General features: G+C 41.0%; 3 protein-coding genes across 4 annotated transcripts; all 3 read left to right on the top strand.

Moving 5' to 3' along the window:
- Positions 1 to 319: 319 nt before the first annotated feature.
- Positions 320 to 3078, top strand: LOC115662418 (bifunctional monothiol glutaredoxin-S16, chloroplastic). Its single transcript, XM_030584573.2, has 2 exons — positions 320 to 799; positions 2186 to 3078. The coding sequence occupies exons 1-2, from the start codon at positions 401 to 403 to the stop codon at positions 2687 to 2689; spliced, it is 903 nt and encodes a 300-aa protein (XP_030440433.2). The 5' UTR covers positions 320 to 400; the 3' UTR covers positions 2690 to 3078.
- Positions 3079 to 6129: 3051 nt separating this feature from the next.
- LOC115661344 (phosphoinositide phosphatase SAC8) lies at positions 6130 to 13568 on the top strand. Of its 2 annotated transcripts, XM_030583643.2 has the most exons (20): positions 6132 to 6356; positions 6668 to 6742; positions 7144 to 7271; positions 7352 to 7443; positions 7568 to 7625; positions 8205 to 8261; positions 8410 to 8443; positions 8719 to 8799; positions 8880 to 8986; positions 9614 to 9700; positions 9842 to 9919; positions 10230 to 10294; positions 11448 to 11546; positions 11660 to 11759; positions 12018 to 12126; positions 12219 to 12291; positions 12394 to 12487; positions 12611 to 12697; positions 13122 to 13188; positions 13297 to 13568. In XM_030583643.2, exons 1-20 carry the CDS (start codon positions 6203 to 6205, stop codon positions 13422 to 13424), a joined length of 1773 nt encoding a protein of 590 aa, XP_030439503.2. In that variant the 5' UTR covers positions 6132 to 6202; the 3' UTR covers positions 13425 to 13568. The 2 variants fall into 2 exon arrangements, 1 of the variants encoding a protein (XP_030439503.2); XR_008817223.1 differs by lacking the exons at positions 13122 to 13188; positions 13297 to 13568 and having other exon boundaries at positions 6130 to 6356; positions 12368 to 12487.
- A 1088-nt stretch (positions 13569 to 14656) lies between these two features.
- Positions 14657 to 15472, top strand: LOC115661353 (protein RESPONSE TO ABA AND SALT 1-like). Its single transcript, XM_030583649.2, has one exon. The coding sequence runs from the start codon at positions 14657 to 14659 to the stop codon at positions 15329 to 15331; it is 675 nt and encodes a 224-aa protein (XP_030439509.2). The 3' UTR covers positions 15332 to 15472.
- The last annotated feature ends 12187 nt before the right edge of the window (positions 15473 to 27659 follow it).

Genomic DNA, 27659 nt, shown 5'->3' with positions numbered 1-27659 from the left:
GAGTGGTATTTATATATTTTTCATCAAAATAGAAAAAAGAATATTAATTATCAGAAACTCGAAAAGAAATATAAGAGGTGGCTCAAAGAATGCTTTAGTATTTTTGAGTTTTTCTTTTTTTTTCCTTACGTCATCAATATAGTTCATGATAATCTTATTAAAAAAATCACACATTAGACTAAAATGTCATCGAGATTATTCAAAATCTCTAATTGGCGATTCGACACCAACATTTTCCTTGGCCCAATACCAAGTGGGCCGGGCCCAATAACTTTCTTCTCCTGGGTTACCTTTTTCTTTCTTTTTCTTTTTTTTTTTTTGTCTTTTTCATTTCCTCTTCTATCAGAGTTTTCGGTCTGCAGTTTCTTCCCCTGCAACTGCAACAACACTTGCTCCGACGATGGCCACCAGCACCGTCAGCCTCTCCTCCTCGCCTCTCCGTTCGCTCACTTCGAGCTCATCGCACCCTCCTCGAGCCAGAATTACTCCTACCCTTTCTTTTGCTTCCCACCTTAAGCCCCCCTGCGTCCTCCTCTCCCCGCTCCCCGCGGCGCCTCGCCGCCCCGCCGGGCCTCGCCCCTCCCGCGTCTCCGCCGCGCTGGCGGGCCTCTCCAACACCGAGCCCGCGCCGGTGCCCGCCGACTCCGGGGAGGTCGCGCGGAGATTTCCCTCCGCTTCCGGCGTTTACGCCGTGTACGACGGCGAGGGCGAGCTTCAGTTCGTCGGGATCTCGCGGAACGTCGCGGCCAGCATCGACGGTCACCGGAGATCGGTCCCCGAGCTCTGCTGTTCCGTTAAGGTACTGTTTTAACAGAAAATTATGAAATTTGCTGGCGGTAGATTGAAACTGATATGCAATTGGCAAAGCATTTATGAATCTGCTTGTCTATCGTAACCATGAAGTGTGCTGAAGTGACTATTTTTGACGGCGTGAATGTGATGGAAGGTTGTTCTTTTATCAACTCCTCGAATTAAAGCTTAATTTTTTTTTGGTTTCTCGCTTCTGAAGTTAATGTTGAAACTTAAGATTGACATTGTTCTTTCTTGGGCAACCTTGGAGCTTTCGCCTTTATTTAAATTCCATCGCGAAGAGACTGGACTTCATTATGTACAAATGGGTAGAAGCGAGTGAAATCTTAAGAACTTTGGATCATGTGAATTGCTTTTGACAGGACTTTCTGCAGTTAGACGGTGCTTAAGTTAGTACACCAACTTGAACTGATTCTAGCAGGTCTAAGACGAAGTCATGGAGTTACAGTTTTAAAGAATTTTAGGAGGTTTATGTTGCATTAGATGGGTTTTAGGATAGTCTAACAGGATGATGTAATCAGTTAGTCATTAGTCCTTTAAAACTTTGTTTGGATTTTGGGCCGTGAGATACAATTAATCTCGATGCTAGAACATATCAGGGGGGAAAAGGTGGTGTATTATAGATTGTAGGGCACATCGATCTTGGTAATAGTTCATTCGAAGGATATGGTTAATATGTCACTAGTGTCAGGTGGACAATGCAACAAGTCCGAGTCGGTATCCTGTGTATGGAGTAGAGAATATGCATCGGATATGAAAACATGATATGATAAGAAATAGTCCTAATCAACTCTGATGATTATTGGACCAAAAAAAAAACTTTCATGATTATATAAAAAGAAGTCTGTGCCTACTCCTAGACATGTGGTGACATGTCACATGGTGTAGAACACTGCATCTCTGGTGATTCTTAGTGTTCTTGTTGGGGCTTCCATCCGTTTCTCTACATCTCCCAAGTTTTATGTGGTTTCAGGTATTAGCATGGGGACATGGCACTAATTAATGGTCTTACAATTCTTAAGGGAAGAGGATTAAATCCAAATACACTGAGCTCTATACAGAGGGATGAGAGGGAGGACATGAACTTTTCCAGCATTATGGGCTTACCTATCTCTGAGATTGTTAGATGATCTTAAATACAATTTATGGGATGACACCATTATTCTAGCTCAATAGAGCAGAATCAGAGAATAAGAAACATAAAAATTGTTTGAGCTTGGCAACAAGAGTACTTAGCCTAGTCAACTAAACTTGGTAAAAGTTGAAGCTTTTTGTTTGGGATACTTCCTTTTTGGCTCCATATTTGGATTGTGAGTTTCTTTATTTTGATTGAATGATATTAGTCAGTTCTGAATCTTTTGATATACCTTTTCAGGTTGGTGTTGTTGATGAACCTGATAGAGTGGCTCTCACTCAAGCGTGGAAATCATGGATGGAGGAACACATGACAGCCACCGGGAAGGTGCCACCTGGAAATGAGTCAGGAAATACCACGTGGATTCGGCAGCCGACCAAGAAGAAGCCCGATCTTCGCCTCACACCTGGCCGCCACATGCAGTTAACCGTACCTCTGGAGGAACTGATTGATCGGCTGGTCAAGGAGAACAAGGTGGTGGCCTTTATCAAAGGATCAAGAAGTGCTCCGATGTGTGGGTTCTCGCAGAGGGTTATCGCCATCCTAGAAACCGAAGGGGTGGATTACGAGAGTGTTGATGTGCTCGATGAAGAATATAACTATGGTTTGAGGGAAACACTGAAGAAATATAGTAATTGGCCCACATTTCCACAGGTCTTTGTGGATGGCGAATTGTTGGGGGGCTGTGACATCTTGAGCTCTATGTACGATAAGGGTGAGCTCTCTGGCTTGTTCAAAAAGTAAAGCATAGAATTTTGTGACTGCTTTCGTGTTGGACCAGTTTTGGTGGATGGGATTGGCAGTCTATGAGATATAGCAAGTTAATACTCAGAGAGCTCATAATGTAAGCTATTACTGAAGCAGATTGAAGAGAATTTCTCTCTCAGTGAGTTGTCTAGGTATGGTCAATTTTTCTCCTCTTGCCTACTTCAGCTCGATCTTGGTAAGGTTTCTCCCTACATATTGCTACTAATCCTATGAGTCAATTCTCTGACAAAATGTAAGAGGGATTCTAAGAGACTAGAAGCATGCCATTTTTTGCACTGCTGGAAGGGTCACTCAGGATGCCGTTTCATCTTGGAGTAATGTTTTACCTGATGAGAGTTCATTATATATTTGATTGATCTTTGCAAGTGCCATGACCTTGTAAGCGCAGTTTGTATAGAAGTGTAGTGCTCTACATGAAGCTCTTCCAAGCAATGGAGGAAGACCGTACCTAAATCCCTCGGACTATCTTGTTTTTGCCTTTTCCGTTGGCTCCATTCTTCATCGGATTTGTACACCTGATGGTTGATCCGAGGATTAGCTAACGCAATACTTGCTTTTGGGACATGACACTTAACGGGGTTCATCGGCTATTTCATTGCGGTTTATCATATCGAATTTAGTAACCTAATGATCGATGATCTTTCTTCCCTCTATTCTTTGGCGGTTGCGACTTTGAACCTTTTACGATAGTAGTCCTTGCAAACCCGATATTAATGAAGAGGTTCTTACGTCGTTAGCATTTGGTAAGGTTGCAGTGACGGGCTCACCCATTTGGGGTATAGGCTCAAGTTAGTGACGGGCTTACCCATTTGAGGTATAGGCTCAGGGGTGTCCGTCTAGCGCGTAGACCTCACAAACAGTAGCTGTAGCTCAAATTGGATGCTCTATAGGCATGAAACTTAACACCAGGGAGGTTGTTACCAGTTACCACCCATTGCTCCTTTCCGTCTTTTAGCTTGTTTAAGGAAGAGATTAGTCTAACTATTACCTGAAGCTATATACTACATGTGTTTTTGTAATGGATCATTCACTTAATTAATTTACTTATTAGAGACCTGATCAAGAGCATGATTTCTCCCTTGTGACAAATTCTCTTAAAAGTGAGATATTGTGGGATTTCTAAGATGAACACATTGAAGCAACTTGATAAGAAGTACACCAAAAGGTTGGGTTTGCGTGAATGTGATTTTCCTAAAACTTTGGGTGTCGGCAAAGTATCATATATGCCTAAATCAAATCTCAAAAAGTGTGGCTATTTCCACACTCTTTTTATGTCAACTGACCAAACTGTCCTTTAACTTTCTTAAGCATGCATTAATATCTAATGACACCTTTATAGGCTGATTAATTATTTATGAGTCACTATTTTCCTACCTTGATTTAAATTTAAATTTTTTTTTCTTGCACCTGGCTTGAAGAGATCAACTTCACCAAAATGGCAAAAACAATTTCCAAAGTGTATTTACACTATGCTACGAACTCATTTCAGAATTTTTATTCGTTTGTTCATTCTAGTCTTAAAACCATAAAGACTAAAAAAAGATAATAAAAAAAAGGAAAGAAAAAGATCAAAATTAAAAAAATTTTTAATGTTGAACCATGAAGAAAGTTATTAATACATTTATGTAGAGCACCTGAACCATGCCCTCGAAATTTTTCTATAAATGCTATAAGTTTGAATATGATAAAGTTTATTGACCTAGCTAAATCTCGGATTACATTTTGGTGGACGGTGAAAATATTTTTCGTTTATACATTTTTTTTGTAAATGATACAAGAAATCAGTTTTAAGAAATCATTTATTTTTCATAAACAAACCAAATCTTTAAAAAAAATTGAAAACTTACGAGAATTCGTTCAAGAGTTTGATGTGACCTTTTGAAAGGTTGGAATAGCCTTGCGAAAGGCTACACCTACCCTTCAAGAGATCCGAATAAGCCATTTGAAGGTCTAAGATGGCTTCTTCAAACAGCCATGCTGCTTCTTGAAAAAGAAAAAAGAAAAAAAAAAAACAGCCGTTCTGGCCCTTTGAAGGGTTAGCCCCGCCGCCCCGCGCAGCGTTGGGCTGCCGATGGCGTGGCGCTGGCATGGTGCTGGGCCTCCCTTGCGACTTTGCAACTAACATGTGGCGGTTGAGGCATACTGCCACCAATTTCTTTTACTTTTGACCCAACATTGATCGCTTATTTATCTCTTATCCGGCGTTCGATCAACATGATTTTTGTATCAAGAAAGCCTGGTGACCCTAATTCCAAAAATTTGGTAAATTGTAAAGCTCACGACCAGATATACGTGATCTCATCACTTGATTTTGTGTAAATTTTAAATTTCCCTATCATATCGAGATCGGACGACTACGGTCAATAATCACAATATCCAGCAATCCAGTCGTCCAATCCGAATTAAATTGGATGTCTTGGAAAGCTCTCGCAGAGCATTAACCCAGTTGTACCCTATTGTAATTTTAACAAGGTAGGATTGCGGTCAAAATTTGGTCAAATTTTTTGTTAAAATTTAGGTGTCTATAATTGCCTCTCTTTACGATGAAGTTTGAGTCCAAGAGCATCACTGCAAAGACAACAATAGATATCTAACTTTAAAATTTTGAATCTATTATATGCTCGTGGTCATGGGTGGATAGTGAACCCCACTTGCAATTACAAAAAACAGAACTTTCGTGCGCATGAATTCGCACAAATAGAGATGAAACCTTGAAAAACTCGCCAGAACGAAACGATTAATGGCACAATATGATGCAGGCGGTCCCAATCCATGGGTCTCTTCTCTTGTTCGAACCACGTGCAATCTCACCGTTGATCCCATTGAAACCTAACTCGATAACTCATTCTGAAATGTCAAGTCGCTCTATCAGCAAGTAAAGGGGCACACCATCGACACGAGGTCGTCGGGAGAGGTCTGGGTCATTTGGAACACGAAATGTCATTCCAATGGGATCTTTAGGGAAAAAAATGAATAAGTGTACCGAAAATTTCAAAATTTTTCGCGAAAATGCAACTGAATCTTAAAACTTTCAGAGAGTGCAATCAAATCCTTCCATTTATTGTACTTTTTGACAAGTTTTTATGGCTTCAATTATACGTTTTGAAAATTTTAAGAATCGATTGTACTTTTGCGATATGTTTTAGGGCTTCTAGTATATTTATCCCGGGGATCAAAAGGAAAAGTCCCAATCTGGGGTGGGATTTTTTGAGATGTTCACGTCTAGATTTCGCACACGGGGGGCCTCATCCTAAACACGCGAAAAATTTAATCTTTGGGCCCGTCTCCTGAAGGCGTGACGAGTTGTTATGACCATTCTCCTCCGTCGTTCCTGGGGGCACGGCGTCCTCCTCCCTTCTCTTCCCTCCTCTTCCCTTCTTCTCCCGCGGGGCAGACGACGACGTCAAAATCTATAAAATCCTTTTCCTCCATCTTTCTTTTGTTTTTTTCGTGTCCCTTCTGCAACGTTCCTGAAATTCGCGGTGCGGGATGGAAGGGGAATCGTCGTCGGGCGGGTTCAAGCTGCACGAGCAGCTCGAGCTGCGGGAGTTCCGCGACAGGTTCGTGATCGAGTCCAGGGAGTCCCCCGGCGATGGCTTCTTCATCGATCGCCGCGACGGCAGCATCGACTTGCTCGCCGACGGTGAGTTTTCCAGTTTCTTTCTTTTCTTTTTTCTTTCCTCCTTCTTCCGGATCTTCCGGTGCAATTTCCGTCGTCTTCGGAACGGTCGATGGTTTCTGAGTTTTAGTTTCGCTGTAACGGCTGGAACCGAAGCGCGAGATGAGATTGCCGGTAATTTGGATGTGAAGGACGCGATTCTTACCGAGCATTGGTTTGTTGATGTCGTTGTTGTATGCCTTTGGAAATTCCTAGAGCTCAATGTAATGACTGATAGGCAGTAGGGATGCTTTTGTGCTTGCGATCGATTTAGTTGCTGATGATCTGCGAAACAGGAGATGATTGCTCTGCTGGTCCTTCGAAGACTTCGACGATCTTCGGCGTGGTGGGGACGATCAGATTGCTTGCAGGTGCTCTTGCTTTTGACTCAAGAATGTGTTTCTGTTTTTGTGTTCTTTACATGTGTGCGTTTTGAATACTTCCGAGCAGATTGCTTTTGTCTTTCAAGCAATTGATCGGCCTCCGCATAGTTGAAAGGATAAGCATCGAGTTTTTCTCAACGTGTTGAAGTCTTGTTGTCTTAGGCTTTGTCCGTGAGGTCGTTTATGACGGCACAGTTGTTGATTAAACATCTGTGTGTTAGAAGAAGGTTTTTTTTTTTTTTTTTTTTGGGAGGGGGGGGGAGGGCATAGACTTAGAGCTAATTTAATTCTAGCTCGGAGGATTAGAAGTAACCAGTTCTGAATTATAATTGCTTGGTCACTAGTTGTTTGTCTGCATCTCTTTTCAGCAACTTATATTCTTTTTGCAGGGACATACATGCTTGTCATCACTTCCCGAAAGGAAGTTGGAAGATTTCATGGTTTCCCAGTTTATAGGGTGATGTCAATGAGATTTCTTCACTGCAACGAGGGTTTGAAGCTTTCGACTTTTCAAGAAGTGAAGTCTTCGACCTTAGGACCCTGGTGAATTAAACGTTGATTTTTGCCGTATTGTAATCGTAATCTATTTGCATGCAGAAAAAAGATGAGGCTTATTTCATGACATTGCTGAAATTAGTAGAATCGACGCCAGGGTTATACTATTCATATGGAACGGATATCACATTGAAGTAAGTCCTACAAATCCCAACCATCCTTTGCACTTGATCATTGGCTTTGTGGAATGAAATACAGTACATTTTTGGATTCAATTACTTCAGCTCACATTGTGTAACCTGTTGCTATTGTCGTTAGCTTACAAAGAAGATTTAAGTTAGCAGATGGTTGGATGAAGAAACCAATTTGGAAACAGGTTAGTTTGCATATTGGTTTCATGTTCACTTGCTGTCAAAACATGATAATCATGCTGCGAGAATTTTGCTTTTAGTCTGCACGATATGCTTTAACTCGCATGGTTACTTCAATTTGATTTATATATTTCAGTCTATTAGAACTAAGCTACTTTTCATTCTTTATTTTGCTGTCACCAGTCTTGATGTTGAGTCTGTAAATGCATTTGCATACAAATACTTTAGACAAATTTGTAAGGAGGAGAAGAAGTAACTCTTGACACTTCATTTTAGATAATTTGACAACTTAAGAAACCAAATTTTCATTTTCAATTTCAAAAAGCCTGATTTCCTGGCACAAGCACTGTACGGTCCATCGTTCAAGAAACATGCAAACCAGCTGGATCATCGTGTCCTCAAACTCCAATTTTATCATGAATCTACTGTGATAAGCCCTTTCCTAGTATCAAATTCCCCTTAGGTCGAACTGTGCATATGTGTAGACCAGCCTTTTCAGTTCTCATGGAATTTGATTTACTCATGCGTGAAAATAGGAGATTGTTTAGGTTTATGTGAGATTCTGATTTTAAGATGCATTTCAGGCTGACCCCAAATATGTATGGAACAAGAATCTTTTGGAGGAACTTATTGAGCACAAGGTAAGCTGGACATTGAGTATTTGTTGTGCCATTTAAGGCACTTTTCCCATGCCCTAAGAAGTGAGGATATCGTAATTCCAGATCATCTATGAATGCATTTCTATAATTATACTTATCAGTCTGATAAAGTTAAATTTTCTATGTGCAGCTTGATAGGTTCATTCTTCCTCTTCTTCAAGGAAATATCCTTAACAGTCTGTTGCTTCTTTCTCCCCCACATATTTATGAGCTTTGAGATGAGGGTTTGTGTGCTCATGTGTGTTTTGGCTGTAAATTTCAGCCAGTTGTACTGCCCTTTTGTATGATGGGTTAATGAGATCGTATGATGGGTGATGAGATTTAAACCTCTTCATCCGGAAGCTAGAAACTGTGGTGATAGCTGAAAATAGGAATGAGAAATTCAGTCATTTTTTTTATTTTTTTGAAAGACATAATGTTTTCATTTGACTAGATTTAAGCTTTCAAGTTGCACAGTTGACGCTCAAAAGTTCACCTGCCACGATATCGTTAATTTCAAGAAGGTGTACCAGGCGTTTAGGTAAGTCTGATGTGGTTATATTTTTTGCGATTTACATATGTGGTGGGATGCATGACTAGGGACTGATTATGGTGTTTCAGGAACAAGAATGTGGAGAAGAGGTGCTAATCTAGAAGGAGATGTTGCTAATTTTATTGAAACTGAGCAAATTTTAGATATTGAGGGTTTCAGGTCTTCCTTATTGCAGGTAATTCTTCTAGATCTGCTGGATTCTAAATGGAAAAAAAGAGTCCAATACCTTGATCTTGCATGAAACTGGAAATTATCAAGTTGCGCTCGGCCATCAATGGCAAGATTTTCCATTTGCAGTTCTGTCTCTATACCACTTTGCGATGCGACTAGAAGACATCTGTCAAAATCTTCCTAGCATTTAAAAAATATTGGTGAATGTCTTTCTGTAGGTTTCTTGCATAATAGACCTTATGGAAATCAATGCATCTATAGAACATCCTCTGAACTTCATAACCCCCAAATAGAATCTCCTCAAAGTAAAACTTGAGCACGGATATCACCACAGTTCTTTTCTGTTTAACTGAACATCATAAATATTCTAGAGGCAAAAAGAATGCTTCACTCCTTAGGAATACTATGTTGACGGGTTTAAGGTTGTGTTGGTTGCTTGTTGAATATGACCAGCATGGTACTTGTCTTTGCTTTGGTATTTTGCCAAAGAGGTTCCAGAAATTCATAATTGAACCATCTATGGATCCATTAAATTGGATGTCGAGAGTGACGTTGAAGTGAGAAAAGCATCTTCATCTTTCAGCTTTCATATCCAGTTGTTAATTAATGTCCATTTTGTTTGCATTCACAGGTTCGAGGATCAATTCCACTTCTTTGGGAGCAGATTGTGGATTTGAGCTATAAACCACAGCTTAGACTCATAGATCACGAGCAAACGGTACGTTCAAAGGGATTAAGTTTTCGCCTAAAAAAGGAGAGTAATATCTACAAGAACAAAGGACCATGATGCTGTACGGTTATCTTCTGCATTTACAAGTATAAAACATACTTATTCACATCTTTATATGACATTATGCAGTCAAAAGTTGTCGAGCGCCATTTTAACGATCTTTTCCAAAGATATGGAGAGACGATTGCAGTTGACTTGACTGATCAGGTGAGTAGTTTCTTCTCTTTAACTCTGTTTGGAGCACAAAGCATAGATTGATTTCATGAATGATGTCATAGAAGGAATGAGACTTTACACCTAATTGGCTATTGGTTTAGGAGGTGTAGTCAAATTTTTGGTAAATGCCATAGCCAGTAAATTTCACTCCACTGAGCCAAGTGCTAGTTTTGATAAACTTTACGACAAGTGAATTCTTGATCACAACCCATTTTTACTAGGCTTTGATCTCCATGCAAGGCTGCTATCCACCACTTTGAAATATAGTCGTAATCTAAATCTGTTTATCTCATTGATGTAGCATGGTGACGAAGGTCAACTGAGTGCAGCTTATGCTGCTGAAATGCAGAAGCTGCCAAACGCGAGGTGACATTCTATTTATGTCTTTGTACTCTCGTCATTCCTATGTTTCTGCCAAGCTGCTAAGTCGCATGTATTCTGCTTTATCACAAGGTGTTTGTGCCTAATATATACTTCCTCTACATGTTAACCTGTGCTTTTTATGCCTTATTTCCCATCTAAAATGGACTCTGTCGGTGAAATATTTGAATTCTTCTGACGGTTGCTGAAAACTCATGCCCATACCTTGCCTTACCTTTTCTTCTTTCACCTGGAAGTACCATTATTTTGAGGGTATTGTTAACAAGTGCCCCCGGGTGGCACTTTTTAGTACACTTTATTTGCAATAATTCTACTTTGAAGGCACTGACTGTGTATAATACATTGGAAACTATAAAGCTTCCTTAATTAGTTGCCAAACAAGTGCCCTTAGGGCACTATTTAACAAAGTCTTTCTCTTAATAGTCACATTTTGCTCAATTATGGAATACAGAACACCATGACTATTCTTTGAAGAAAATGGAAAAAAAATATCACGAATTCTTAGAAGAAGTGTTGGATACCTAATTATTCTGAATGTGGCGCTTAGCACATCATAATATGTTCTCTTTTTAGTTTCATTTTTCATGGATGGCCTGTAGCAAGGTTGGAAGTGTATCTCCTACTATACCCGAAATGCTGCTTGAATTTGTTCCTCACGGTTTGGAGATTGAAACTCTAAAGAATCTTCTAGCAGCAGGGAATGAGCTTTTGGATGTAATCATTCGCGATAAGTTTGTTTTGATACATCAAGTTCTTGGTGAAGCTTCATATAGAATCATCACTGAAGAACTCAAAGTGCTCTGCTTAGGTCATCTTGCATAGTTCTGACGACTGCAGTAATTGTTATTACGCAGATAAGTTTTCTATTTAAGGCTAAGATGATTGAGATCATAATTTAGGCCACTGGTCGAGCAACCTCTGAAACTTAAATGCCACATGCATCCATTACGCCAACTATGGAACATCTTTTGATAGTTAACTCCACATTCTTTTCTTTTTCCAAGTACTTCTCAAATGACTAAAGCATTTTTTGGATTCAATTGTGCTTATTCTGATATTTTGCATGGGAAAGATGAGTTGCAAAGATGGAGCTTTTTCGTATCCGGTCAATTAAGCTTTTCCCCCTGTGCAATTGCAGATACTTATCTTTTGAGTTTCATCAGGCCTGTGGCAGCTGCAACTTTGAGAACCTGGAACTTCTGTATGAACAAATCTCTGAGGACTTTGAAAAGCAAGGGTAAAAGCAAATCTTCATACCTATGAGTCTTCTTGATTAATATGGCAGAGCACCGGTATGCTTGCTGGCTATAGTTACTACTGGTTTTAATTATTATTGTTCCAGCTGAGCAGATATTTCCTCATTGATGCGGAAGGAAATATACTAGAGGAGCAGAAAGGAATTGTCAGATCCAACTGTATTGATTGCCTTGATCGAACTAACGTAACCCAGGTTAGGTCATTTGTCTGGCGATGTGCACTAAATCATAGTATCGACAGTGTCTGTATAAATTAATGACTATGCTTCTGGGTGAATCCATTTTGGGGTTAACAAAAAAAGTAGACAGTTTTTAATACAATATAATAGGGGCATCTGCATCTCTTCCATGCGAATGCTTTTGTATGTGAGATAATTTGTCTGTCTGCTCAGTAGCTTATCTAAGTGACAATGCTATAGTGTCAAGTCTCTTGCATATTCTGTTCCCTACAGAGTTTTTTGGCCCAGAAGTCTCTGAATCACCAGCTGCGGCAGATTGGAGTGCTCACTTCGGGCGAGTGCATTTCCATGTTCAACGAAGACTACCGGAAATTTAGAACATGTAGGACTTAGTTCTTTTTTTCTTTGCAATGAGCTTATGAGTTGCTGATGTGGTTGATTGTTGGATATGTCCTGATCCATTGCCTTTGTCAGTGTGGGCTGAGCAAGGTGACGACATAAGTCTCGAGTACGCTGGGACTCATGCGCTAAAAGGGGATTTGGTTAGGTAGTTGATGACAGACTTTGTAGTTTTTTTTTGGTCATAAACAAACTTTGTAGTCATAAAGTTGTTCTCTGGGCAGTCTGATTCTACAATGCTCCAATGCAGATATGGAAGACAGACTCTAGCTGGAACAATCAAGGATGGGATGAGTGCTCTGTCGAGATACTACTTGAACAATTTCCATGATGGCATCCGGCAGGCACGCCTTCTTTTCCTTCTCTCTCTACTTTATATAGTTAATATGGATTCCTCATCTCAAATTAATTTGGATTTCGAATACGTCTGGGGTTTTCCTTGAGGAAGCTCATTTTCTTCTTCACAGGATGCAATAGATCTTGTAAGTGGGCACTATACAGTTAACAGGAACGGTCTTTCTCCTTTCCAGCTTAATGGATTCGACTCATTATCGGTAAGCGATCACATTTTGTCCTCTTGATGCATTGTTTGGTGTTAACAACTTAACCACTGAAATACGGAGTAGAAGGGCATCTCACAGTCAAAAGAGCATTGATTAAATGATGCTCGCAGAAATTGATATTTCTAAGAAAGTGCATTTTAACTTTTGGCCTATATTTTTCCCACCGTTTGCGGACTAAATGCTGGTTCCTTCATATGGATGAAGAAGAATAGTTAGTTGCTGCAGGATTTGTAGCTTTCATATGAAAAATTGGAAAAATAAAAGCAGGAAAAAAAGCAATGCCCATTAATTCCACTCTCAACAGGTCAAACCCCTTAGCTGTCGATCACTAACCTGATAAGTAGCTAATATGATCAAGTAATGACTCCTGCAATCACGATCTAATGATCTTTGCCGTGTCGATTGAATCATGTAGTATCTGCCCATAGCTTCAGCTTTGCTCGTCGGGGGTTTGACAGTGACAACCTTGACACTGAGCCAAGGTACTTGTGGTTTTTGTCTTCGCTTTCATGTCAAGAGAAGCTCATGGAGAACTTCATCTTCACTTTTTTTCTCTATCGTTTTCTTAATTTCTATATTTTGGCACACAGCCGGACGGAACGCGCAGCAGTTCGTGACTTCTGTTCTCTGCGCCGGAGTGGCTGCTGGAGTAATGGCAATGGTAAAAGCAAACGGGAGACAATTCTGTTCTAGACCTCGCTTGTGCGGGCTATTGTAAGTTCTACACTGACTTACACGAATTAAAAGAATTGTACAGCGCCGTAACTTAGGATTTGCTCGATCATTATCATCATACTTGCATCTCAATAAATATTGACAATCACACCATTCCATAGATTAAAGTCTTAGAACGATTATTTTATCTCACACGGCTGCGGCAATGGTCGACAAGGCGGCCTTAGAAACCAAGTGCGTTTGCTTTGATCTGTTGAATCGTCGGGGGTCTCTAAATGAGGTTGCCCTGTGACATCTCTGCCTAATCCTACCGAGTTACAAAGTACGTCTCTGTTCCAACACGCACGTCTCCGTTAGGAACAACTTGGGCCGTGCGAGGTGAGCATCAGTCGTTCCTCGGAAACCCGTCGAGAATTGTCTCTGTAAGATCGCATTTGAAAAAAGCGGGGAGCACTTTTGCCTCCTAAGAATCTCCCAAACTCTTGTCGGCCGCTTTATAAAAATGTAAGTTTTGCCGTTGCAAACAAAGCAACACACCGGTTCGACAATCAGTTTGGCGTTACATCAGGATTAGGGACACACGCCCTCGTATCAATCTGTCCATGTTGCATGCAGGCCACGTGTCGCTCCCCCACCAGGACTTGACGAGAAAGCATCGGACCTAGCCTTTGGCCTTGGCTCGTCCCTTTCAGTTTCGACCGCAGCGACCCTCCACGCAAGGATTCCTCTGCCTAACGTGCTCAAGATCACAGTAATGAATGATACTCCAAATCACAAAAAGACAATCGGACACCCACAGTTTGAGAAAGACAAATTGCACCGAAGCCTCTCTCTGTCCCTTCAATTCTCTCTCTACGCCATTTATGCTCTCTTTCCACTTTCGAATACCTCAAAATTATACCACAGAACGATACAGGTCACCTCGCCCTGCTCGCTTTCTCAGAATTTGCTCGCAAATTCGTCGTCGTGTAGTCACAGTCTAAAATATCTGTTCGTTATCCACTGTGACCAGACGGATCAGAGTGAGAGGAGGCTCTCACCCTATAAACCTTACTTTGCAAGGCTTCTATTTCAGCTCTTCCTTTCCCGCTAAGAAAAGGAAGGATCACTTCACCCTCTTCTCCACCTCGCTTCTATAAATCATCCCATTGCCCCTCTCTCTTGTCAGATCGACCCCATTTCTTTGGCCCTCTCTCTAACTAGGCAAGACCCAGAAAGAAGAAAAGATCTCTCTCTCTAAGTGTATGTACGCTTTGGGATCAAGGAGGAACCACAATGCCTTTGCCTTCGAGTCCTTTCTTGAAGCTTGGTTGGTCCGTCAAAAACGCTACCTGGACGAGCTCCTCTCGGCCCAACACGGCTCCCGCGCGCCAAGACGATCATCACGAGCTGATCCACCGGGTCCTCTACCATTATCAGCAGTACTCTGAGGAGAAGTCCAGGGTTGCTAGGTGGGACGTGTTCCTCGTGTTCTCTCCCCCCTGGTTCACCGGCCTCGAGCGCGCCTTCTTGTGGATCGCGGGCTTCAAACCAAACCTCTTGTTTCGCCTTGTCTCGTCCTCCGTCAGTGACATGACCGAGGACCAGAGTCAAAGAATAAATAGGCTGGTTGCGGAGACGAGAATGCAAGAGAAAGTGCTCAACGACGAGATGGCAAAGATCCAGGAGCGCGTGGGCGCTCCTCCTCTGGCCAATGCGATCAGGAGGTACGGCAAGGCAGCTCAGGACGGCGAGATGACCGGTGGCACCGGTGACTCGGCAATCGGCGGGTTGAGGAAGCCGTTGGAGAAGGTGGTGGCGAACGCGGACATGCTGAGGGCGACCACGGCGGAGAAGGTGGCGTTAATATTGACCCCTGCTCAGATCATCAAAGTTTTGGTCGCGGTCGCGCAGCTCCAGCTCAAGGTCAGGAGCTTGGGACTGCAGAGAGATGCTGAGAGAGGACTGTAGTGCTTCATGGTTCTTTATCCTGTGTCCACTCTTTCTTTCTCTTATTTTTTTCCTGATTCTTGATTTGGGGATGTTTGTCTCTCAAAGATGGTTTGGTTGTTTAATCCCGTCGAAAAATTTAGCAAGGATTTTATAAACGAATGATCAGGAGTACTCGGTAACTGATTCGAAATGGTTTTATCTTGATCATACGTGATACAAGAAAAACAGTGCATCGAAAATGGCGACTTTCTTAACATAATACAAGAAAGACGGTGCACCGATGACTGAGACGAGTAAGTGCATATAAGGCAATTGTGCGGGTTTAGTTGGTCAATCTGCATAAGCACTGAAGAGGGTATCAGTCTGCATAAGCAATTAGGAAAAGGTGAATCTCCCCAAACCTTCTGCCTGCTGTGGAGATAGGCCGATGAAAGATTACGAGAGCTTTAGTAATGGATAAGCGATGACACTGCCTCGTGATAAAAAGATGAAGATGCTTTGAAAACATTGCAGCCCATGAGCCAATATTATGGGAATCCTTTCATAGTGAAATCTGGGCTTATGCCCATCTCTTCAATCCCACCTCAGGGCACCCGTGGATCGAGCTGGACTTGGCCCAAGTAATTACTGTTTTGGCATGTGTTGCTTCGACAACAACAAAAGCATGGAAAGAACGTATTAATGCATTTCTTGGCCAAATACGTTATTGCTAAGTTAAATACTAGATGGGTTCTAATCTTTCTTCGGGTGGGTGTGAAGTCCCCATAGTAGTGGATGTCTCCCTTTTACACAATCGGTCCTATATGTTAGTTTATGTGCTACTAATCGGACGCGTCTAATTATGTCGATATTACAACTGCTCATGTAATTAAAAAAGAAAGTACTATCACGCTAGAAGAAAAGCAACTGAAAAATGCTTTGCACCTAGCATAACCTTTCTCGAGGCCATAATTGACAAAATCGTAACGCCTATAGTTACCGAGAGTATAATGCTCGAGGAGGAAATTTTACTTGAACTAGTCTACCACGTGATGTGTTTTAGACAAGCTAATCATTAGATAAATGATTCCACTTATTTCAACAACCAATTAAACTTGGTCGCATCACTTAGTGATGTATTTTAAGTTTTGGGTTTGAATAAGCTCGTGTAATGTTTCCTCGAGTGGCTCGCTATTGACCTTTATACAAGCAAACTTAGCATCATGCACACGATACACAGGAGTGTGTGAACAACAAGATTCCTCCATGGTTGGAAACAACTCACCCTTGAATATTGAAGTGCGGAACTTTGAAGTTTGCTTGCTTTTATCCTCATTACATAATTAACTTCATAACCAAAACTCCAACATCATATCATAATTGTTCCATTGAGAAATTTTGCAATCAAACTTGTAAGAATAATCAAACAAATTTGCTCGATTTCCCAACATCAATGTCCATGGTTCTGCCTACTTGATCTTTGTTTGTGCACGATCCAGTCCTTCAGGATCTATTAAAGCTTTTGCCAAGAAATGGACCTGCACACATGAACACGGGTTAGGGCGCTCGGGATTTTGACCGAGAATGACTATATGATGTTTAAGTTAGTACATAGAGGAGAGTGTGTGATACGAGTTTTTGAAAGGAAAAAGAGAGTCTAGGACCCTGAGTATGGAGTTTACTATTTATAGGCGAATCTTGTTAAAATGTTTAAATATTAAATCACGTATTTATCTAATAGTTTAAGTTTTTGAAACGGTCTATAATGGTTCGACAAACTCTCACAAACTTATCTTTACCCAATGGGTGATCATCGACAGGCGGCGGCATGATTTGGACAGGCGGCAAGTCACGACAAGTGATGGTCAAATTGATTTGAGGACACGTGGGAACACGGCTGCCTCCTCCAATAAGAGGAGGTTTAAGTGGAGGCTTTATTAGTGCACCATACGGCGGGTAGGCCCATCTGAACTCGTCATATTGGGAGTCATTCTTACCTTCTTTTTTTTTTTTTTTGCTAAAGAGAGTCATTATTACTTAGTCACAACTATCGGGTGGAGTCACCCATCTTGTGGGGTCGAATCCCATGCTTTCTGTCGCATTTGGTTTATCATCAGTTTCTTCATAGTCTCCCCATGATTATCTTTGTTACATAAGACCTGCGAGCAAGATCGTTGTCCAGCTCCAAACGTCGAGGTTCCTCGTTTTTTCCAATTAAAATAATCTTAGATATAAGCTCCTCGGTCGTTAAATCAACTTCTTTGATATTTCTTCTCGATCTCCTCTCCATTGGCTCACATCTATATGAGCTTTTGGTATTAACTTGTGGACCAGATCTTCAAACACCAATTCCTTATCAATTGTCGCGAGGAACATTAAGTTAACGGCTGTTTTTTATTTCTATTAATTCCAGGAACTGCTTTCAAACCAATGACTCCACTATTGGGATTGCAATAAAGCAAACATGAATGGACAAATTGAAATTTCTCAACGTCAATTGACTAGGGCAAAATCGTATTACAAAAAGAATGAGATGCATAATTACATGCGCGAAAAACCTTTAAAACATCGCTAAGCCGAACTAGAAACATAGAATTAGGAACCAACTTAGATAAGTATTGATAAAAAGTAAGTGCGCGACCTAGAATTTTAGAAACCCTAAATCGTATCACGCTCTTGAAAATTATCCGGTCCCACGTTAGGAATTTAGGCGATAAAAGCTCTATCCACTGTCGGGTATATCTTATCCATCATGGATTTTTCCACAGCAGCAGCTAGCTGCTGCCCAGCTCCAAAGGGAAAAGATCCATGCTGTTCGGAATATAATAGCTTATAAGACAATGATGAACATAGTGCTCCACTGTCTAGGGAAGTTACGTGTAGCACTTGTGTACATACTCGCCCGACCACTTAAATAAACAATGCGCCAGAGGTAAGCAGCAGCTCTGAAAAGTGAAAAGAACAGAGTTTTAGATGATATATATGAATAGATCGTAGATGATATAGAGATATGAATGTATAGCTCTGGGTTCTTCTTCTTGTTGGGTGGTTCCACTTGGAGGGACGGCCGCTTTTGTCAACAATGATCGGCCATCCGTATATCCACGTGTTTCATACAGAGGGACTTCATATCTATGTCTCATGCCGATAACTTTCTTATTATTTAAATTGGATTGGCCTGCCACTTTCCGGCTACCTAGTTTTTGGAGCATTATGTTCTTAATTAGCCTCATGATTATTTAGGAATATTCCGTCGTATAACGACAAAAGTTAGCAGGAAAAGAACATCAAAACCCTTGAACCAGCACGAACCATGTTGGGCACATATGTTTGGCTTCATGCTTGCCGAAAATGCGAAACATTATAAAGGAGTATCAGCGCTTGTGCAGTAGAATTGTGGGTGAACTTCCCACCCGAAGCAGAAAATATAAAAAATCAAAGATAGCTGCTGAATTGACTGCCCCTTTTTATCAGTCGATTTTTCGCCAAATCTCACTCACGTCTCTAATGTACCCAAAAAAAAAAAAAACCCTAACAGATCTCTCTCTCTCTCTCGTAATGACGAAGGTCACGTAATGTCGACCTCCATGCGAGCTCGACACTGTGCAATGTGGGGGCAATGACAGATAGGGGTTCCATTGTGGGTTGCAACGATGACCAGGGGCGAAGAGAGGGGCGAAGAGAGAGAGAGAGAGAGATGATAGATGATAGTTGCTTGAGGTCGTCGTTCGCTAGTGGTATTGGCCATTTTGATGATGGCGGTGGCTGGTCCTTGCTCTAGAGGTGGCAACACTGTGCAGGAGATGGAGTAAGCGGAACACTGTTTTAAAACTGTACATAGAAAAATGCCTCAACCACTAGAGTGGATGTTCATGTGGTGCTAACGACCATAATTAATGTATATATTGTATATTTATCAGTAAAATTTTTCCGGCAACCACTTCAAATAAGTTATTCTTAAAAAATGGCTACATAAGACTCCGGCGAATCGAGGCACTCATGAAACTCAAATTAGTTGTTTTAAAATGGTAAGATATCTAAGTGATTACTTGTAAAATTGTAGGACCAAATTTTATGTTGTACAATAATTTTGGAATATATAAAACCTTACCCCATTATTAGTGTGTGTAATTGTGTATATATGCATATGCTCGGATGCAATCATCTTGGTTTCAATGCTCTGTGCATTATGCTAGGCCTCGATATATATATATATATATATAGCAGAGGATTGAAATGGGTGTCTCTCTCGCATTTTGTGGAAAATCTCTTTAACATTTTCTTTGTTTGACTCAGGAAGCAAAGAAAACAAAAGAAGGGGGCCAAATTTCTAGATGTCACTTTCTTTTCTATGTCTAAGACTATATATAATGCTTAAAAAGTTCACCTAACAAGAAAACCTTTCTAAAAGCATCTTCACATGTGAATAATACTGGAAAAACACAACACGAAATTCTAAATCTTTACCTAAAAGGCAAGTACAGAGCTTGAACATATTCTTAGTTGGAGCAACAATGTAAGGAAAGAAGTAATCCTAAATCCATATGTTTTTATGTAGTTCATGTGTATAGCTATTATGAGGCAATTGTCACATGCCAGCAGTTCCTTAGCCGCGAAATAGCATGTGTGGCATCTAGTGGGTCGATAACACAAAGCCAACGTTCGTTCTATAATTGTTTCAAAGAACCGCATGACAAATAGCTTTCTTGTATTGAATCGTACCACGCCCAGCTAAATTCAGGCATCTAGGATGCAGAACACTTTAGGTACAACAATTAGTTTCGACTTGTCATGACCTCATCAAGAGAGCGACATCAGTTCTTAACTAGTTTGTGCATGGGAGTCCAATCCCGCCTTCAAAGCTCTTAAGGGTATATCTATTATAACCTAGAACTCTTAGTACAAACCACCCTGACGACACTCCCATGAACTAGATGTATTCATCCTTTTTGCATCACTCACTTTTCATGACGCCGCCTAACTTCACTCACAAGGGCACATGAGTACGGGAGAACTCCGGCGTCACTTTGGTGCGTGACACAAGTAAACAACATGTACTGATTGATTATCAGAATTTGTAGATAATATCTAGGATTTTGGGCTTCCTTTGGAGTAATTTGAGCTTTTTAAATTCCAACAAGCTCAAGTTCTTACCTTCATAAGACTATATGACCAAAATCACAAAATAATACGGTTAAGTATATTCAACGTGCAATATCATACGGATTAAAGTCAAATTAAAATATTCAAATATCGATAGGAGTATCCACTCTATTTGAATATTTTAATTAAGATTAGGTGGATGGTTTGTCCCTTACTAGCTTCAGGTCAACTAGTAAGGGACAGACCATCCACCTAAAGTTGCGCAATGTGTAACCCAACTCACGTGAGTATCGATAGGATCTTGAGAAAATATAGGTAGGTCTATCTTGTCATTGTACGCAAAGCATCAGTTCACACATTAATCACCACATGTTCGAATGGGGCTCACTTTTCATTTTTTTTCTCTCTCCTTCGTTACTCACTCTCTTCTTTCACTCTTTTCTTGGGCTTTCTTTTTGCTTTTTGAGGTCATTGACGATAATGGATCATGGTCATGTTGATGTTGTCTTGAATTCCATGAAGTTTCGATCAATTAGAAACTCAGAAAAGTCAATTGGGAAGTCTAAGAAGGCTCAGAGCTTGCAGGCTACGCGTTTCAAATATATTTCCTATCTACATGGGATTTCATGGGAAATAGTCCTAATTCAATGTAATTGGGATATGTCATGATATTCCTAATATTTAAGGGAAAATCACTAAAGATTTATTAGTTAGTTTCCTAAACTGATAAGATTTTTAGGGTGGAATTTCTTGGGATTAGGGAAGTAGGGATCTGAGGTTCCATTTATTCAACATTGTATCTTGTATCAGATATGCTCAAAAAAATAAATCGTCTCTCTCTCCCGTGGACATAGGCGGAGTTTTTTCACCAAACCACGTAAATCTCTGTGTTCGGATTATTCTTGTTTAATCTCATCTAATTAGGGTGCTCTTCCGCATAACTTGGTATAAGAGCAATCCAGGCTCTCCGTTCTTGTACTACGACTTCTGACTAGATGGCTGGAAAAGGGTCGATCGTTTGATTCGATACTGAACGATTCACTGGGAAGAATAATTTTACACTATGGCAGAGAAAGATGAAAGATCTGTTGATTCAACAGGGTTTATTAAAGGTTCTTCTGGGAAGATCGAACAAGCCGGCCACCATCACAAACGATGATTGGGCCGACATGGAGGAGAGGGCGTGCAGCGCGATCCGATTGAACCTATCGATGAGGCCCTTCAATACGTGGCGGAAATCGAATCCGCTCCAGAGGTATGGCTCAAACTCAAAAGCATCTACATGACGAAATCTCTTACGAACAAGTTGTTCTTGAAGAAGAGATTGTATTCGCTTTAGATGAGTAAAGGAGGATCTGTTGGAACACCTCAACGTGTTCAATTAGATGATCAGTGAACTTACAAGCTTGGAGGTAAAGTCGAGGATGAAGACATAGTGCTTCTACTATTGGCGTCGTTGCCGGATTCGTTTGACCACTTGGTGACTATGCTCTTTTATGGCAAGGAAACCCTGGAGATCGGAGAGGTGACTGCTGCACTAATTTCAAACGACACCTGAAAAAGGTCAAGTAATTCAAAATCTTCGGGAGAGGGACTATTTGGGAAGGAGAAAAGCAGTCAAGGAAGAAGAAGATCAACGGATTGAGGATCGAACCGTAGGGGTTGATCAAAATCCAAGGGAAAGTTTAAAGGAAGATGCTACCGGTGTAATGATGAGGGGTATACCAAGAGATTCTGTCCAAATAAGAATGAGAAAAAGAAAAAGAGCTCGGATAAAGCAAGTGTAGCCGACAACACTGAGACCAATGATGGGGACGTCTTGTCCATATCGTTGGGGAAGGACACCTTTGAAGATTCGTGGATCTTGGACTCCGGATGTACTTATCATATGTGTCCTCATCGAGAAGCCTTCGATGAGTACAAGGCATATAATGGTGGTTCAGCTCTCATGGGGAATGACACTTCATGCAAGACTGTGGGAGTTGGAACCGTGAAAATCAGGATGTTTGATGGCATGATCAGAACCCTGGCGGATGTACGTCATGTACCGAGTCTAAGGAAAAATCTGATTTCATTGGGAGCACTTGAATCCAATGGATGCAAGTACTCGGCTCAATGTGGAGTCTTGAAGGTGATAAAGGGAGCTCTGGTTGTTCTAAAGGGACAGAGGCACGGGAACCTATATCGACTTATAGGAACCATAGTGCCAGGTGGAGCATTTGTGTCCACGGATGCTAGCACGGAGATAGATAACACCTATCTATGGCATATGTGTCTCGGGCATATGGGGAAAAGAGGATTGATGGAGCTTCGCAAGAGGAATGCACTCCAAGGTATGAAAACATGCAAATTAGATTTTTGCAAATTTTGTGCATTTGGAAAACAATGCAGAGTACGGTTCAAGGTTACAACTCATGCGAGCAAGGGAGTGCTCAAGTATGTACACACGAATGTATGGGGTCCTTCATTGGTAAAGTCAAAAGGCGAGAAGGAATACTTCGTGACATTCATTGACGATTTCTTTAAGAAAGTTTGGGTCTACTTCATGCGACATAAAAGTGAGGTCTTTGACAAGTTCAAAGAATGGAAAGCCAAAGTTGAGACTTCAATGGGGAAGAAGCTTAAGTGCTTAGGATCAGACAATGGAGGAGAGTACAAATCAACACCGTTCATGGAGCTTTGCAAGAAAGAAGGGATTAGACGTCACTTTACAGTTCCGGATACGCCTCAACAGAATGGCGTAGCAGAAAGGATGAACCGGACCTTATTAAAGAGAGCTCGAAGCATGAGGCTGAATGCAGGACTGAGTAAAAGGACTTTTGGGCGGAAGCTGTCTACATGGCATGTTATCTTGTGAATCGGTCTCCATCAACTGTAATTAAATGTAAAATTCCCGAAAAGGTATGGACTGGTAAAACTATCGATTGTTCTAATTTAAGGATATCCGGTTGTCCTGCTTTTGTACATGTGCAGAGTTCGAAGCGCCCGAAGTTGAATCCAAAATCAAAATATTGCATATTTCTCGGTTACAAGAAAGGAGAGAAAGGCTACAAATTATGGGATCCAAGTGAGAAGAAAGTTCTGATGAGCAAGGATGTTGTGTTCGATGAATCTGCAATGTTGAAGTCAAGCTGCGTACCACACGCAACTGTTGAAGAGGAGAGTGATAAATCTATTGTTAAGGTGGAGCTTAAAGCTAGAGAAGATGCAGAGAATAGCGAGTCATCCGATGAAGCTCCAGAAGTTAAAGAAACGGTAGAAGTTCCTCGTACCATTGCAACTGGTCGAGGAAGGCGCACTCTCAAAGCACTGGAGAGGTATGGTTTTGAGGACATGGTTGCTTATGCTCTTACCATGGGATCCAACGATCCAAGCTCCTATCATGAAGCTTTGAAAAGTGATCACAAGAAAAGTGGATGACCGCGATGATGGAGGAGATGGAGTAGTTACAAAAGAATGAGATGTGGGAACTTGTAAAAAAGCCCAAGGATTGGAAAGTCATTGGCTGCAAATGGGTTCTTCGAAGAAAGGAAGCAGCAACGAAGAAAGAGCAAGAGAGATAGAAGGCCCGACTTGTTGCTAAGGGCTATGCACAAAATGAAGGGATCGATTACAACGAGATATTTTCCCCGGTTGTAAAACACACGTCAATTCATGTTTTACTAGCTATGGTGGCCGTGTACAACTTGGAACTCGAGCAGCTAGATGTGAAGACGCCATTCCTTCATGGTGACTTGGAGGAGAAAATTTACATGGAGTAGCCCGAAGGCTTCAAGGTGGAAGGGAAATAGAATCACGATTGCTTGCTCAAGAGATCACTTTACGGTTTGAAGCAATCTCCGAGGCAATGGAATAAAAGGTTTGATTCTTTTATGTTTCGTATTGGCCACATGAGGAGTGTGCATGATTCTTGTGTCTACTACAGAGTTTTGGATGATAAGTCGCTTAGTCTGTTGATGCTCTATGTTGATGATATGTTGATTGCTGCAAGAAAAATGAGAGACATCATTTCCCTAAAGTCTCGGTTAAACAACGAGTTTGAAATGAAGGATCTTGGTGCTGCAAAGAGGACCCTTGGCATGGAAATCTTTCGAGATAAACGTGCAAGTAAGCTTTGGGTAAATTAGAAGAAGTATGTTGAGAAGGTCTTGGAGCGGTTCAATATGGAAAAAGCTAAACCGGTTTGTACACCCTTAGCAAATCACTTCAAATTATCCGAGAAACCATGAGGAGGTTGTAAAGATGTTTCGAGTACCCTATGCCAGCGCAATAGGGAGCCTCATGTATGTTATGGTTTGTAGCAGACTGGATTTGGCTCATGCAGTGAGTCTCATCAGCCGATACATGAGCAATCCAGGTAAGGAGCATGGGGAAGCTATTAAGGGGTTCGTTATTTGGCTGGAACTACCGAAATGAGTTTGATGTTCAGTTCAAAGGAAGAATTGATCAATTTAGTAGGTTATGTCGATTCAAAATTGATCAATTGTGATTTGGACAAGCGAAGGTCCATCACGGGATACATCTTTACTCTTGGAGGAGGAGCTATTTCGTGGAGGCCAATACTTCAGTCTACTGTAGCATTGTCTACAACCGAAGCCGAGTATATGGCAGCAACTGAGGCTACGGAGGAAGGAATATGGCTGACCGGTTTGGTCACGGAGTTGGGTTTAAAGTAGGAAAGTGCTACACTAAATTGCGATAGCCAAATCGCAATATGTCTCGTGAAGAATCAAGTGTTTCTTCCGGAACGAAACACATTGAAGGTCGGTACCACAAGATTAGAGAATTTGTGGAGAATGGTAGCATCGCTTTGAAGAAAATCCATACAAAAGATAATCCCGCGGATATGCTCATGAAGACAGTTACTACGGAGAAGTTTAAGTCCTGCAAGGACTTGATTTCTCTCACCCATCATTAAAGTTGACAGAGGCCGCACCGGTCTAGGTGCGGGTGTACCTTTGCAAAGGTACGGTGGAGAGAGAGATATAAACATTTTCTTGGTTCGAGTAGAGGCTTGTGGTTTATTCAAGCCAAAGGTGGAGATTTGTTGATGTTGTCTTGAATTCCATAAAGTTTCGATCGATTAGAGACTCGGAAAAGTTGATCATGAAGTCTAAGAAGGCTTGGAGCTTGCAGGCTATGCGTTTCAAATATATTTCCTATCTACATGGGATTTCATGGGAAATAGTCCTAATTCAATGTAACTGGGATATGTCATGATATTCCTAAAATTTAAGGGATAATCACTAAAGATTTATTAGTTAGTTTCTTAAACTGATAAAATCTTTATGGTGGAATTTCTTGATTAGGGAAGTAGGGATCAGAAGATCTATTTATTCAACATTGTACCATGTATCAGATATGCTCAAAATAATAAATCGTCTCTCTCTCCTATGGACGTAGGCAGAATTTTTTCGCCGAACCACGTAAATCTTTGTGTTCGGATTATTCTTGTTTCATCTCATCTAGTTAGGGTGCTCTTCCGTACAACAGGTCATGGATAGCAGCGTCATCAGCCATAGGATGAGCCAGGCGGGAGTAATGCCAACACTCTTCCATGTCTGTCGTCATCATCATTCGGCCATATATGGCCAGCATTTGGAAAATGAGATGGGCGAGGCCAGATTTGGATGAGCGGCTCGCTAATGTCAACACTCATCCATGACCGTCATCGGTGTTGTCCTACCAGACTTGGTCGGCTCGGTCAGCATCGGTGACTCCACCGATGGTGATAGTAGGGAATGCACGGAGATCGGGCTCAGAGGGAGGGGGATGATGGGATGGGTTTTTTGAGCAAGAAGGACCGAAGGCTGATGTTAGAGAACATGGTGTCCATCAAAGGGATAAATAGGAGGCGACGGCAGCTCTAGGGTGGGTAGAGAAGGAGGAGTTGGAGGCATTGTACATGTAGTGGAGGTATGCGCCGAGCTAGGGGGGTCGGTCCAATTGGCGGAGAGCTTTTTAGTGAATTTCTGGGATGTGCAGGTGAGGGAGAGAGGTTGGAGGGAGAAGGAGAGAGATGGGCGACAGGGAAAGGAGGAAAGGGAGAGACGTCATTGTTGTTGCAAAGAGTGAACTTAGAGAGAGAGGGTAACGGAGGAGAAAGATTAAGGCTCCATTTGTTTGGCGGAATGAGTGATCCGGAAAACTTTTTCATAAAAACAATTGCATGTATCGCATACAAAAATAAACAAAAGAAATTTTTTTTTATCATTCACGAAAATTTTGAGACATAAATTATTGTCGATAATGAAAATATTTCCACCAAAGTAAGCTATTGTTTTTAGGAAAATATTTTCCAAATCATCCATTTTTTACAAAACAAACGGAGCTTAAGAAAAAAAAATCTGACAAGTGGATCCATTATGGACATGTGGCGATCAATGAGTAGAGTGGTACATTGTCTACGTGGCAAGACAGGCCTACTCAATATTTTCTTGAGGGTTTCTAGCACCTTCATACTTTGACTAATACTATAGCGACAGATAATGCAAATGAGCATGCAATTTCGGCTGATTCAGCTCCACGATTTTCTGTTTAGTCTTCGTGATGGATTTGAAAGAATGACTCCATGGAGGCCGATACACTGAAGTTGAAAGATAGTGCAAATGAATAATTTGGTGGGCTAGAGACGGACACTTCAACACATTGCCGACTAAAGTAACCGATGGAGTGCAATGTTCGCACATTTATTTGTCGGACGGAGATGCATTAATCTGATCAGAGCGTCAGTTACTATTTTCGGTATGGATAACAATACGTGCTGGAATATGGTTGAATTTGTTCTTATCACGGATAGCTGAGCTTTAATTGGAGTAATTTCTATGGATGCATGCTTTGTCATGTGAATGAAGTATCATGACATTTATGACCTCTAAAATAACTTTGAGTGAGAGAGATGTTTTTTCTTATAAATTCATTCCACCTCTCCATCTATCTATAAAATGTTTGGAAATTTATCACCTCTAAACTAATAAGGTACATTTGATAGCCAAGATAAAAATCATAATAGGATAAATTTTATCATGTATTTAGTTTTTGCCCAAGATAGGATAAATCGGATATCAAGGGATATAACCTGGATAAAAATATCCAATGAAGGAAGTGGGTGGAAGTTGGATGGAATTTCTTATGTTCATGGTATAAGAGCTACTTTTCTTGAATAACAAACTTCTTAAACTAATAAGTAATTATATATAAATAATATATGAATTCTAATATAAAAATAAAATTCAAAGTAGCAAAAAATAACTATAATTTCTGT

The sequence above is a fragment of the Syzygium oleosum genome, unplaced genomic scaffold, assembly GCF_021117445.2.
Source record: "Syzygium oleosum isolate NSW1041296 unplaced genomic scaffold, Sole_v2.1 Sole_v2.09, whole genome shotgun sequence".
NCBI lineage: Eukaryota > Viridiplantae > Streptophyta > Magnoliopsida > Myrtales > Myrtaceae > Syzygium > Syzygium oleosum.
The sequence above is the reverse complement of the archived record's forward strand: the minus strand, read 5'-3'. Positions and strand labels throughout refer to the sequence as shown.

Excerpts from the sequence above, each read along its gene's own strand:
- LOC115662418 (XM_030584573.2), top strand. The coding sequence starts at position 401 with ATGGCCACCAGCACCGTCAGCCTCTCCTCCTCGCCTCTCCGTTCGCTC. Across the intron at positions 800-2,185 it reads AGCTCTGCTGTTCCGTTAAG|GTTGGTGTTGTTGATGAACC; the intron begins GTACTGTTTTAA and ends ATACCTTTTCAG.
- LOC115661344 (XM_030583643.2), top strand. The coding sequence starts at position 6,203 with ATGGAAGGGGAATCGTCGTCGGGCGGGTTCAAGCTGCACGAGCAGCTC. Across the intron at positions 7,272-7,351 it reads AGCTTTCGACTTTTCAAGAA|AAAAAAGATGAGGCTTATTT; the intron begins GTGAAGTCTTCG and ends ATTTGCATGCAG. Across the intron at positions 13,189-13,296 it reads AACCTTGACACTGAGCCAAG|CCGGACGGAACGCGCAGCAG; the intron begins GTACTTGTGGTT and ends TTTGGCACACAG.
- LOC115661353 (XM_030583649.2), top strand. The coding sequence starts at position 14,657 with ATGCCTTTGCCTTCGAGTCCTTTCTTGAAGCTTGGTTGGTCCGTCAAA.